The sequence below is a fragment of the Oncorhynchus gorbuscha genome, unplaced genomic scaffold, assembly GCF_021184085.1.
Source record: "Oncorhynchus gorbuscha isolate QuinsamMale2020 ecotype Even-year unplaced genomic scaffold, OgorEven_v1.0 Un_scaffold_2520, whole genome shotgun sequence".
Classification (NCBI taxonomy): domain Eukaryota; kingdom Metazoa; phylum Chordata; class Actinopteri; order Salmoniformes; family Salmonidae; genus Oncorhynchus; species Oncorhynchus gorbuscha.
The window spans coordinates 52,501-66,197 of NW_025747011.1; the positions used below are offsets into that span (position 1 = coordinate 52,501).

At 48.9% G+C, this 13,697-nt stretch overlaps 1 protein-coding gene across 1 annotated transcript in view; it reads left to right on the forward strand.

Moving 5' to 3' along the window:
- LOC124026035 (probable JmjC domain-containing histone demethylation protein 2C) overlaps positions 1–13,235 on the forward strand; it is a gene marked incomplete at its 3' end in the record, with an annotated part of 60,898 nt that extends 47,663 nt beyond the window's left edge. The window contains 4 exon segments of the mRNA XM_046339216.1: positions 1,818–2,127; positions 2,129–4,081; positions 4,126–4,945; positions 13,034–13,235. Coding sequence (XP_046195172.1) covers positions 1,818–2,127; positions 2,129–4,081; positions 4,126–4,945; positions 13,034–13,235 — 3,285 coding nt within the window.
- Between the last annotated feature and the right edge of the window lie 462 nt (positions 13,236–13,697).

The following is a 13,697-nucleotide window of genomic DNA, read 5'->3' on the forward strand; positions in this document are numbered from 1 at the left end:
CACCATGTCCTAGTTATTCCTACTGAGGGCTGTTCTGCTGTTATACACCATGTCCTAGTTATTCCTACTGAGGCCTGTTCTGCTATTATACACCATGCCCTAGTTATTCCTACTGAGGGCTGTTCTGCTGTTATACACCATGTCCTAGTTATTCCTACTGATGGCTGTTATACACCATGTCCTAGTTATTCCTACTGAGGGCTGTTGTACACCATGTCCTAGTTATTCCTACTGAGGGCTGTTCTGCTATTATACACCATGTCCTAGTTATTCCTACTGAGGGCTGTTCTGCTGTTATACACCATGTCCTAGTTATTCCTACTGAGGCCTGTTCTGCTATTATACACCATGCCCTAGTTATTCCTACTGAGGGCTGTTCTGCTGTTATACACCATGTCCTAGTTATTCCTACTGAGGGCTTTTCTGCTGTTATACACCATGTCCTAGTTATTCCTACTGATGGCTGTTATACACCATGTCCTAGTTATTCCTACTGAGGGCTGTTGTACACCATGTCCTAGTTATTCCTACTGAGGGCTGTTCTGCTGTTATACACCATGTCCTAGTTATTCCTACTGAGGGCTATTATACACCATGTCCTAGTTATTCCTACTGAGGGCTGTTATACACCATGTCCTAGTTATTCCTACTGAGGGCTATTATACACCACGTCCTAGTTATTCCTACTGAGGGCTGTTCTGCTGTTATACACCATGTCCTAGTTACTCCTACTGAGGGCTGTTATACACCATGTCCTAGTTATTCCTACTGAGGGCTGTTCTGCTGTTATACACCATGTCCTAGTTATTCCTACTGAGAGATTCCTACCAGAGCCCTATTCCCTATATAGAACACTACTGTTGACCAGAGCCCTATTCCCTATATAGAACACTACTGTTGACCAGAGTCCTATTCCCTATATAGAACACTACTGTTGACCAGAGCCCTATTCCCTATACAGAACACTACTGTTGACCAGAGTCCTATTCCCTATATACAACACTACTGTTGACCAGAGCCCTATTCCCTATATAGAACACTACTGTTGACCAGGGCCCTATTCCCTATATAGAACACTACAATTGACCAGAGCCCTATTCCCTATACAGAACACTACTGTTGACCAGAGCCCTATTCCCTATATAGAACACTACTGTTGACCAGAGCCCTATTCCCTGTATAGAACACTACTGTTGACCAGAGCCCTATTCCCTATATAGAACACTACTGTTGACCAGAGCCCTATTCCCTATATAGAACACTACTGTTGACCAAAGCCCTATTCCCTATATACAACACTACTGTTGACCAGAGCCCTATTCCCTATATACAACACTACTGTTGACCAGAGCCCTATTCCCTATATAGAACACTACTGTTGACCAGAGCCCTATTCCCTATATAGAACCTATTGACCAGGGCCCCCTACTACTGTTGACCAGAGCCCTATATAGAACACTACTGTTGACCAGAGCCCTATTCCCTATATAGAACACTACTGTTGACCAGAGCCCTATTCCCTATATAGAACACTACTGTTGACCAGAGCCCTATTCCCTATATAGAACCTATTGACCAGAGCCCTATTCCCTATATAGAACACTACTGTTGACCAGAGCCCTATTCCCTATATAGAACACTACTGTTGACCAGAGCCCTATTCCCTATATAGAACACTACTGTTGACCAGAGCCCTATTCCCTATATAGAACACTACTGTTGACCAGAGCTCTGTGTGGGAATAGTTTGCCATTTGAGATGTAGCCTATGACTCCCTGTCTGGTCTGTCGTTGAATGTTATTTATTTCTCTCCTCAGGGATCTGAAGGGTTTTGTGGACCCCATCAGAACCATCACTCTGGCCCACCTGAAGCAGGAGCAGGACCGCAGCAGAACCCCGACCGGGAAGGACAGTCACCTGCACCAGCTCTACCTGGAGGCCTGTAATAAACAGCAGCAGCAGAGGATGGCCCAGCAACAACAGGAAGCAGGGCAGAGGGACCGGGCCAGTCAGTATAAGGAGGAGAACAGGCGGATCCTCCAGGAGAGCATTGAGGTGGCCCCCTTCACCGCTAAGATCCGCGCCAGTGAGACCGACAGGGAGCCTAACCCCTACCCCGGATCCCTCGCTCCCCTCCCTGCCCCACCCCTACCCCCGGATCCCCTCGCTCCCCTCCCTGCCCCACCCCCAGCGCCTTCACCAGGAGAAGGAAACGGAGCCCCCTGCTGCAGACCTGTATCAGTTTAAACAGCAGTCCCAGCACAGTCTCCCCCCTAGTAACTACTTCACTACCCTGTCCAACAGTGTGGTCAACGAGCCACCGCGTCTCTACCCCTCTAAAGAGCTCAACTCATACTTTGACAAGGTGAGCAGGGAGCAGGAGTCTGCAGCAGCCTCTAGTCTCTCTCTGGGAGGAGGGGCAGCGTTCAGCTCCAAGTCCCTGTCCAAACCCCCTCCTCTCATCAAACACCATGCTGATGGGGAGGGTCTGCTAGGGAAGATATCAGAGCAGCTGAACCAGCAGGTAAGCTTATCCAACATGCAGAGGTATCGTCTCAGTACCATAGTCAGCCCTGTTAGTCCAGACCTCTCGCCTTCCTCCAGTCAGAGTCAGAGTCAGACCCGAACCCACTGTCAGACCCAGAGTCAGACCCAGAGCCAGACCCGAACCCACTGTCAGACCCAGAGCCAGACCCGAACCCACTGTCAGACCCAGAGCCAGACCCGAACCCACTGTCAGACCCAGAGCCAGACCCAGAGCCAGACCCGAACCCACTGTCAGACCCAAGCCCAGCTAAGGTGTATGCCAGCTCTGCACCGTGCCCCTGTGTTCCACCCTCCTATCCAGCAGACACTGGACAGGAAGGAGGCGGGCTACGGCCGTTTGTCTCCACCCACCCTGACCCCCATCCAGCCAGTCAGCTCGGCCGGTAAGGTGTCTGAGCAGCAGAAACCGCCCACCCTTCTGCCCGAGCTACGGGAGGTCAGCGCCGTGTGTAAGGGCGGGGCAGCGATGACCTCATCCGAGGTGTGGCGAGCCGGCGACTCTCAGAGCCACGACAAGCTGGGTTGGCATTCTGAGAGGAGCCCTGGCAGGAAGCCTGGGGCCACCACGGCGTCTGTTATCGTCCGTCCCTCCACGTGTATAAAGTACGACGGCTCGCCAGGCGCCAAGACCTCTTCCTCGACCAAGGACTCTCTGATGGGGAGGATGTTCCCAGGCGGCAGGCCTCAGACAGTCTGTCTGAAACTGGCCTATGAGAGAGACAGGGAGTCTGGAGGGAAGGTGATCCTGCCAAACACTAACTTGGAGGAGGCTGTTTGCGTGCAGCAGTACAATAACAACTTTATGAGAGTGTCCCAGTCTCAGGGAACCTTTCCAGTCTCTGTCTCGGCTGCTGCCAACTCTGTGTGCAATAGGAGTAGTGATGTGACTAGGGCAGTCTCCAACATGGCTCCCTACGGTGTGCTGAATAGAACCTACTGTGGTCCCAACACCTCCAGCGCTAGCAGGACAGAGAGCTGTGGCCCTCGGGGCAGGGCCTTCCACTCAGGGCCTGGGTTAGAACCAAGGGCCGAGCTCCAGCAACAGGAGGGGAGCTCCTCCAGAACCTCATCCCCCAACCTGCACCCCAGCCCCAGCCTAGCCAGCAGCACCCAGGCCTCTTCCAACCCCAGCCAGTCCTACTATGGGAGCTTTATCCATCTGAAGAAGCACAAGGCAGCGTTGGCAGCAGCCCAGCAGTCCAGAGGTCCTAGCAGCAGCACCAGTGGTAGTGGTCCTGAGAGCCTGATTGAGCCATCTAACAGTAAAGCTCTTCACATCCCCCCTCCACCTCACCTTGCCTCGGCCTCAGCCCAGAACCACAGAACCACAGCAAGCCCAGGACCACATCAAGCAGGAGCTATCCCCAGCCCTGGCCCCCTCCCCAATGGCCAGCCAGCCCAGATGAACCAGAGCCAGTCTCAACCCAACTACCACAAGCTGAAGAAGGCCTGGCTCACCAGACACTCAGAGGAGGACAGAAACATAAACACTATGATGAAAACAGAGGAGGCTGATAAGGCTGTTACCACCACTGTGAGCCCTCTGTGTCCAAGTCTGTTACCACCACTGTGAGCCCCTCTGTGTCCCCCTCTGTGTCCAAGTCTGTTACCACCACTGTGAGCCCCTCTGTGTCCAAGGCTGTTACCACCACTGTGAGCCCCTCTGTGTCCAAGTCTGTTACCACCACTGTGAGCCCCTCTGTGTCCAAGGCTATTACCACCACTGTGAGCCCCTCTGTGTCCAAGTCTGTTACCACCACTGTGAGCCCCTCTGTGTCCAAGTCTGTTACCACCACTGTGAGCCCCTCTGTGTCCAAGTCTGTTACCACCACTGTGAGCCCCTCTGTGTCGAAGGCTGTTACCACCACTGTGAGCCCCTCTGTGTCCAAGGCTGTTACCACCACTGTGAGCCCCTCTGTGTCCAAGTCTGTTACCACCACTGTGAGCCCCTCTGTGTCCAATGCTGTTACCACCACTGTGAGCCCCTCTGTGTCCAAGTCTGTTACCACCACTGTGAGCCCCTCTGTGTCTGAGATGGAGATGATCAAGCCTTGCACCGTCACTCTGATTGCCTCTACCTCCAGTGATGTGGAGATGAAGATAGAAGAGGTCAAAGGTCAGGAGGACAAGATGGCCGCTGAGGACAGGATTACGCGGCGTGGGAGCAAGAGGGTGTACGACCACGACTCGGCCTCAGAGAGCGGAGAGGACTCTGACGCCAGCGAGAGCACCAAGCAGGAGCAGAGGGCGAAGAGGCAGCCCAAACCCACCTACAAGAAGAAACAGAACGACATGCGCAGGAGGAGAGGAGACGGAGAGAAAGATGAGGATGACCTGAAACCCAACGGGATCTTTAGGAGCGCCAGGGAGAAGACCAAGCTGAAACTGTCCAGCAACAGTAAGTCTAGCATTAAAGGGACATTTCACCTTCAGATTCACCCTCACCAGCACCACCCCAACACCAACATATCATCACCACCCCAACACCAACATATCATCACCACCCCAACACCAACATATCATCACAACATCACACCAACACCAACATATCATCACCAACACCAACATATCATCACCACCCCAACACCAACATATCATCACCACCCCAACACCAACATATCATCACCAACACCAACATATCATCACCACCCCAACACCAACATATCATCACCACACCAACATATCATCACCACCCCAACACCAACATCTTTAGGATCTTTAGGAGCGCCAGGGAGAAGACCAAGCTGAAACTGTCCAGCAACAGTAAGTCTAGCATTAGAGGGACATTTCACCTTCAGATTCACCCTCACCAGCACCACCCCAACACCAACATATCATCACCAACACCAACATATCATCACCACCCCAACACCAACATATCATCATCACCCCAACACCAACATATCATCACCACCCCAACACCAACATATCATCACCACCCCAACACCAACATATCATCACCACACCAACATATCATCACCACCCCAACACCAACATATCATCACCACCCCAACACCAACATATCATCACCACACCAACATATCATCACCACCCCAACACCAACATATCATCACCACCCCAACACCAACATATCATCATCACCCCAACACCAACATATCATCACCACCCCAACACCAACATATCATCACCACCCCAACACCAACATATCATCACCACCCCAACACCAACATATCATCACCACCCCAACACCAACATATCATCACCACCCCAACACCAACATATCATCACCACACCAACATATCATCACCACCCCAACACCAACATATCATCACCACCCCAACACCAACATATCATCATCACCCCAACACCAACATATCATCACCACCCCAACACCAACATATCATCACCACCCCAACACCAACATATCATCACCACACCAACATATCATCACCACCCCAACACCAACATATCATCACCACCCCAACACCAACATATCATCACCACACCAACATATCATCACCACCCCAACACCAACATATCATCACCACACCAACATATCATCACCACCCCAACACCAACATCTTTAGGATCTTTAGGAGCGCCAGGGAGAAGACCAAGCTGAAACTGTCCAGCAACAGTAAGTCTAGCATTAGAGGGACATTTCACCTTCAGATTCACCCTCACCAGCACCACCCCAACACCAACATATCATCACCACCCCAACACCAACATATCATCACCACCCCAACACCAACATATCATGACCACCCCAACACCAACATATCATCACCAACACCAACATATCATCACCACCCCAACACCAACATATCATCACCGCCCCAACACCAACATATCATCACCTCCCCAACACCAACATATCATCACCTCCCCAACACCAACATATCATCACCACCCCAACACCAACATATCATCACTACCCCAACACCAACATATCATCACCACCCCAACCCCAACATATCATCACCACCCCAACATATCATCACCACCCCAACATATCATCACCACCCCAACGTATCATCCATACCCAACACCAACATATCATCACCACCCCAACACCAACATATCATCACCGCCCCAACACCAACATATCATCACCACCCCAACATATCATCACCACCCAATATCATCCATACCCAACACCAACATATCATCACCACCCCAACACCAACATATCATCACCGCCCCAACACCAACATATCATCACCACCCCAACACCAACATATCATCACAACACCAACATATCATCACCACCCCAACATCAACATATCATCACCAACACCAACATATCATCACCACCCCAACACCAACATATCACCACCGCCCAACACCAACATATCATCACCACCCCAACACCAACATATCACCACCACCCCAACACCAACATATCATCACCGCCCCAACACCAACATATCATCACCAACACCAACATATCATCACCGCCCCAACACCAACATATCATCACCAACACCAACATATCATCACCACCCCAACACCAACATATCATCACCACCCCAACATATCATCTCCACCCCAACACAAACATATCATCACCACCCCAACACCAACATATCATCACCATGCCAACATATCACCACCAACACCAACATATCATCACCACCCCAACACCAACATATCATCACCACCCCAACACAAACATATCATCACCACCCCAACACCAACATATCATCACCATGCCAACATATCACCACCAACACCAACATATCATCACCACCCCAACACAAACATATCATCACCTTCCCAACACCAACATATCACCACCAACACCAACATATCATCAACACCAACATATCATCAACACCAACATATCATCACCAACACCAACATATCATCACCACCCCAACACCAACATATTATCACCACCCTAACACCAACATATCATCACCACCCCAACACCAACATATCATCACCACCCCAACACCAACATATCATTACCACCCCAACACCAACATATCATCACCGCCCCAACACCAACATATCATCACCGCCCCAACACCAACATATCATCACCACCCCAACACCAACATATCATCACCACCCCAACACCAACATATCATCACCACCCCAACACCAACATATCATCACCACCCCAACATATCATCACCACCCCAACGTATCATCACCACCCCAACGTATCATCACCACCCAACACCAACATATCATCACCACCCCAACACCAACATATCATCACCGCCCCAACACCAACATATCATCACCACCCCAACACCAACATATCATCACAACACCAACATATCATCACCACCCCAACATCAACATATCATCACCATGCCAACATATCACCACCAACAGCAACATATCATCACCATCCCAACACCAACATATCATCACCATCCCAACACCAACATATCATCACCATCCCAACACCAACATATCACCACCATCCCAACACCAACATATCACCACCAACACCAACATATCATCACCATCCCATCACCAACATATCGCCACCAACACCAACATATCATCAACACCAACATATCATCACCAACACCAACATATCATCACCAACACCAACATATCATCACCACCCCAACACCAACATATTATCACCAACACCAACATATTATCACCACCCCAACACCAACATATCATCACCACCCCAACACCAACATATCATCACCACCCCAACACCAACATATCATCACCGCCCCAACACCAACATATCATCACCGCCCCAACACCAACATATCATTACCGCCCCAACACCAACATATCATCAACAACACCAACATATCATCACCAACACCAACATATCATCACCACCCCAACACAAACATATCATCACCACCCCAACACCAACATATCATCACCATGCCAACATATCACCACCAACACCAACATATCATCACCTTCCCAACATATCACCACCAACACCAACATATCACCACCAACACCAACATATCATCAACACCAACATATCATCAACACCAACATATCATCAACACCAACATATCATCACCAACACCAACATATCATCACCACCCCAACACCAACATATCATCACAACACCAACATATCATCACCACCCCAACACCAACATATCACCACCGACCCAACACCAACATATCATCACCACCCCAACACCAACATATCACCACCACCCCAACACCAACATATCATCACCGCCCCAACACCAACATATCATCACCAACACCAACATATCATCACCGCCCCAACACCAACATATCATCACCAACACCAACATATCATCACCACCCCAACACCAACATATCATCACCACCCCAACATATCATCTCCACCCCAACACAAACATATCATCACCACCCCAACACCAACATATCATCACCATGCCAACATATCACCACCAACACCAACATATCATCACCACCCCAACACAAACATATCATCACCGCCCCAACACCAACATATCATCACCATGCCAACATATCACCACCAACACCAACATATCATCACCACCCCAACACAAACATATCATCACCTTCCCAACACCAACATATCACCACCAACACCAACATATCATCAACACCAACATATCATCAACACCAACATATCATCACCAACACCAACATATCATCACCACCCCAACACCAACATATTATCACCACCCTAACACCAACATATCATCACCACCCCAACACCAACATATCATCACCACCCCAACACCAACATATCATTACCACCCCAACACCAACATATCATCACCGCCCCAACACCAACATATCATCACCGCCCCAACACCAACATATCATCACCACCCCAACACCAACATATCATCACCACCCCAACACCAACATATCATCACCACCCCAACACCAACATATCATCACCACCCCAACATATCATCACCACCCCAACGTATCATCACCACCCCAACGTATCATCACCACCCAACACCAACATATCATCACCACCCCAACACCAACATATCATCACCGCCCCAACACCAACATATCATCACCACCCCAACACCAACATATCATCACAACACCAACATATCATCACCACCCCAACATCAACATATCATCACCAACACCAACATATCATCACCGCCCCAACACCAACATATCATCACAACACCAACATATCATCACCACCCCAACATCAACATATCATCACCAACACCAACATATCATCACCGCCCCAACACCAACATATCATCACCACCCCAACACCAACATATCATCACAACACCAACATATCATCACCACCCCAACACCAACATATCACCACCGCCCCAACACCAACATATCATCACCAACACCAACATATCATCACCAACACCAACATATCATCACCGCCCCAACACCAACATATCATCACCAACACCAACATATCATCACCACCCCAACACCAACATATCATCACCATCCCAACATATCATCTCCACCCCAACATATCATCTCCACCCCAACACCAACATATCATCACCACACCAACATATCATCACCGCCCCAACACCAACATATCATCACCAACACCAACATATCATCACCACCCCAACATATCATCACCGCCCCAACACCAACATATCATCTCCACCCCAACACCAACATATCATCTCCACCCCAACACCAACATATCATCTCCACCCCAACACCAACATATCATCACCACCCCAACACCAACATACCATTTCCAGCACCACCCCAACTTTACCATATAACTCCAGCACCACCTGACATTAACATGTGGAAGTGGTGCGTTTCTATGTCTTGTAGTAAGAAGATAGAGGAAGATAAGTGTTTTCAATGACATCATCATCCAATTCGTAGCGAATGCCTCCTCACAATTGGTCAAATTACATGATGCACACCGACGATGTCATTGGGAACACTTCCTCTGTTTTACTGCAAAACATAGAAACCATTTTCACATGTGTTGTGGTGGTGCTGGAGATGAGTGTACAGATGGTGTGTTTCTATGTAAAAGTTTCCTTTAGTAATGCATGCATAAAGACACACACACGTGTTGTGGTGGTGCTGGAGATGATGAGTGTACAGATGGTGTGTTTCTATGTAAAAGTTTCCCTTTAGTAAACGCATGCATAAAGACACACGTAACTCTCAAATGAATATGATTTCAATTTGTAATAGCAGTCTAACAAGGTCAACTCAGTCTCTCAGCTCATCATAGGTCAGCTGGCCTTATTTCATTATATATGGCATGTTATTATGATGGGTGTTTCTGTTTCTTACACCGTGTGGATATGAGCTGGCTGATGTTATTGGTTCCCAAATGGGAGAGGTATATACTCTGTTTGGAACATGAGACTATCACTAAACTCTCTCTCTGGACGTTGAGATTATCACTAAACTCTCTCTCTGGACGTTGAGACTACCACTAAACTCTCTCTCTGGACGTTGATACTACCACTAAACTCTCTCTGGACGTTGAGACTACCACTAAACTCTCTCTGGACGTTGAGACTATCACTAAACTCTCTCTCTGGACGTTGAGACTACCACTAAACTCTCTCTGGACGTTGAGACTATCACTAAACTCTCTCTCTGGACGTTGAGACTACCACTAAACTCTCTCTGGACGTTGATACTACCACTAAACTCTCTCTGGACGTTGAGACTACCACTAACCTCTCTCTCTGGACGTTGAGACTACCACTAACCTGTCTCTCTGGACGTTGAGACTACCACTAAACTCTCTCTGGACGTTGAGACTACCACTAAACTCTCTCTGGACGTTGAGACTACCACTAAACTCTCTCTCTGGACGTTGAGACTACCACTAAACTCTCTCTCTGGACGTTGAGACTACCACTAAACTCTCTCTGGACGTAGAGACTACCACTAAACTCTCTCTGGACGTAGAGACTACCACTAAACTCTCTCTCTGGACGTTGAGACTACCACTAAACTCTCTCTCTGGACGTTGAGACTACCACTAAACTCTCTCTCTGGACGTTGAGACTACCACTAAACTCTCTCTCTGGACTAGAGACTACCACTAAACTCTCTCTCTGGACGTAGAGACTACCACTAAACTCTCTCTCTGGACGTAGAGACTACCACTAAACTCTCTCTGGACGTTGAGACTACCACTAAACTCTCTCTCTGGACGTTGAGACTACCACTAACCTCTCTCTCTGGACGTTGAGACTACCACTAAACTCTCTCTGGACGTTGAGACTATCACTAAACTCTCTCTCTGGACGTTGAGACTACCACTAAACTCTCTCTCTGGACGTAGAGACTACCACTAAACTCTCTCTCTGGACGTAGAGACTATCACTAAACTCTCTCTGGACGTTGAGACTATCACTAAACTCTCTCTCTGGACGTTGAGACTACCACTAACTCTCTCTCTGGATGTTGAGAGAGAGTGTTTGTTGTTGATGTGGACACCAAGGAACTTCAAGCTCTCAAACCTGTTCCACTACAGCCCTATTGATGAGAATGGGTGCATGCTCGGTCCTCCTTTTCTTGTAGTCCCCAATCATCTCCTTTGTCTTGGTCACATTGAGGGAGAGGTTGTTGTCCTTGCACCACATGGCCAGGTCTCTAACCTCCTCCCTATAGGCTGTCTCATTGTTGTCGGTGATCAGGCCTACCACTGTTGTGTCATCAGCAAACTTAATGATGGTGTTGTGCCTGGCCATGCAGTCATGAGTGAACAGGGAGTACAGGAGGGGACTAAGTACACACCCCTGAGGGGCCCCCGTGTTGAGGATCAGCTTGGTAGATGTTTTGTTACCTACCCTTACTACCTGGGGGCGGCCCGTCAGGAAGTCCAGGATCCACATACTTTTGTGAGGTTGTATCGCTTGGATGTCACTGCTCCCAGTCTAGTGCGCAGTGTGTTTACAGCTGGGACAGGAGAGGGTCGTTAGGTAGAGCTCAGTCTGGGCGGTCAGCCATGGCCCGTTTCATTTAGTATCCGCTTGGTCCGGCTTGGGGCGCGATTCTTGTTCCCCATAGTTGTGTTGAACTGACAAAGGAAACAGGACGTTATGACTTACTACTGTTCCCTGAAGGAGGGTAACCAGGTACAACACCTGCGTTGCCTGGTTCTGGGCTCGGTGAAGAGCGGTACTGAATTGAAGTAATGAATTCAAGCCTCAAGGTTCTTGTTGTGCCTGGCCGTGCAGTCATGAGTGAACAGGGAGTACAGGATGGGACTAAGTACACACCCCTGAGGGGCCCCCGTGTTGAGGATCAGCTTGGTAGATGTGTTGTTACCTACCCTTACAACCTGGGGGTGGCCTGTCAGGGAACAGTAGTTATAGTCACAACGTTACATTTTTATGACCATCTTTATATCTATAATGAGTTGAAATTGAATTGAGCTCAACTCTGGTGTAGAGAAATACATAAGACCTCTAGCTACAGTACGTAGGGCTGCATACATCCTGTTCACTATTAATGTCCCCTCCGGTACCAGATGGTATCCCCCGCTCTGTGCTGAAGGACTGATCATGTCTCTGTATTACATATCATAGTAACCGTCTCTCTGTCTCCTCCGGTACCAGATGGTATCCCCCGCTCTGTGCTGAAGGACTGGAGGAAGGTGAAGAAGCTGAAGCAGACGGGGGAGTCGTTCCTGCAGGATGACTCGTGCTCCGAGATTGGACCCAACCTGCAGAAGTGTCGGGAGTGTCGTGTTGTTCGCAGCAAGAAGGGGGAGCAGCCAGCTCATTCCCCTGTCTTCTGCCGCTTCTACTACTTCCGCCGGTGAGTCTGATTGGCTCATTCAGTCTCGTTTTGTCTGGTGTCTGATTAACTGGTCCGCTGGTCAGGTGGTATTTTAATTGGCTGCTCTGTCTCCCGGCTAGTGTCTGATTGGCTGGTCCGGCAGGTCAGGTGGTATTTGATTGGCTGCTCTGTCTCCCGGCTAGTGTCTGATTGGCTGGTCCGGCAGGTCAGGTGGTATTTGATTGGCTGCTCCGTCTCCCGGCTAGTGTCTGATTGGCTGGTCCGGCAGGTCAGTTGGTATTTGCTTGGCTGCTCTGTCTCCCGGTTAGTGTCTGATTGGCTGCTTTGCTCGGCTGGTCAACTTTGTAGAATGTATGCACACATGACTGTAAGTCGCTTTGGATAAAAGCGTCTGCTAAATGGCATATATTATTTATTATTATTATATGGTTAAATGGTTATTTAGGTAATTGTATACGTTCTCCAACAATCGATCTGTTA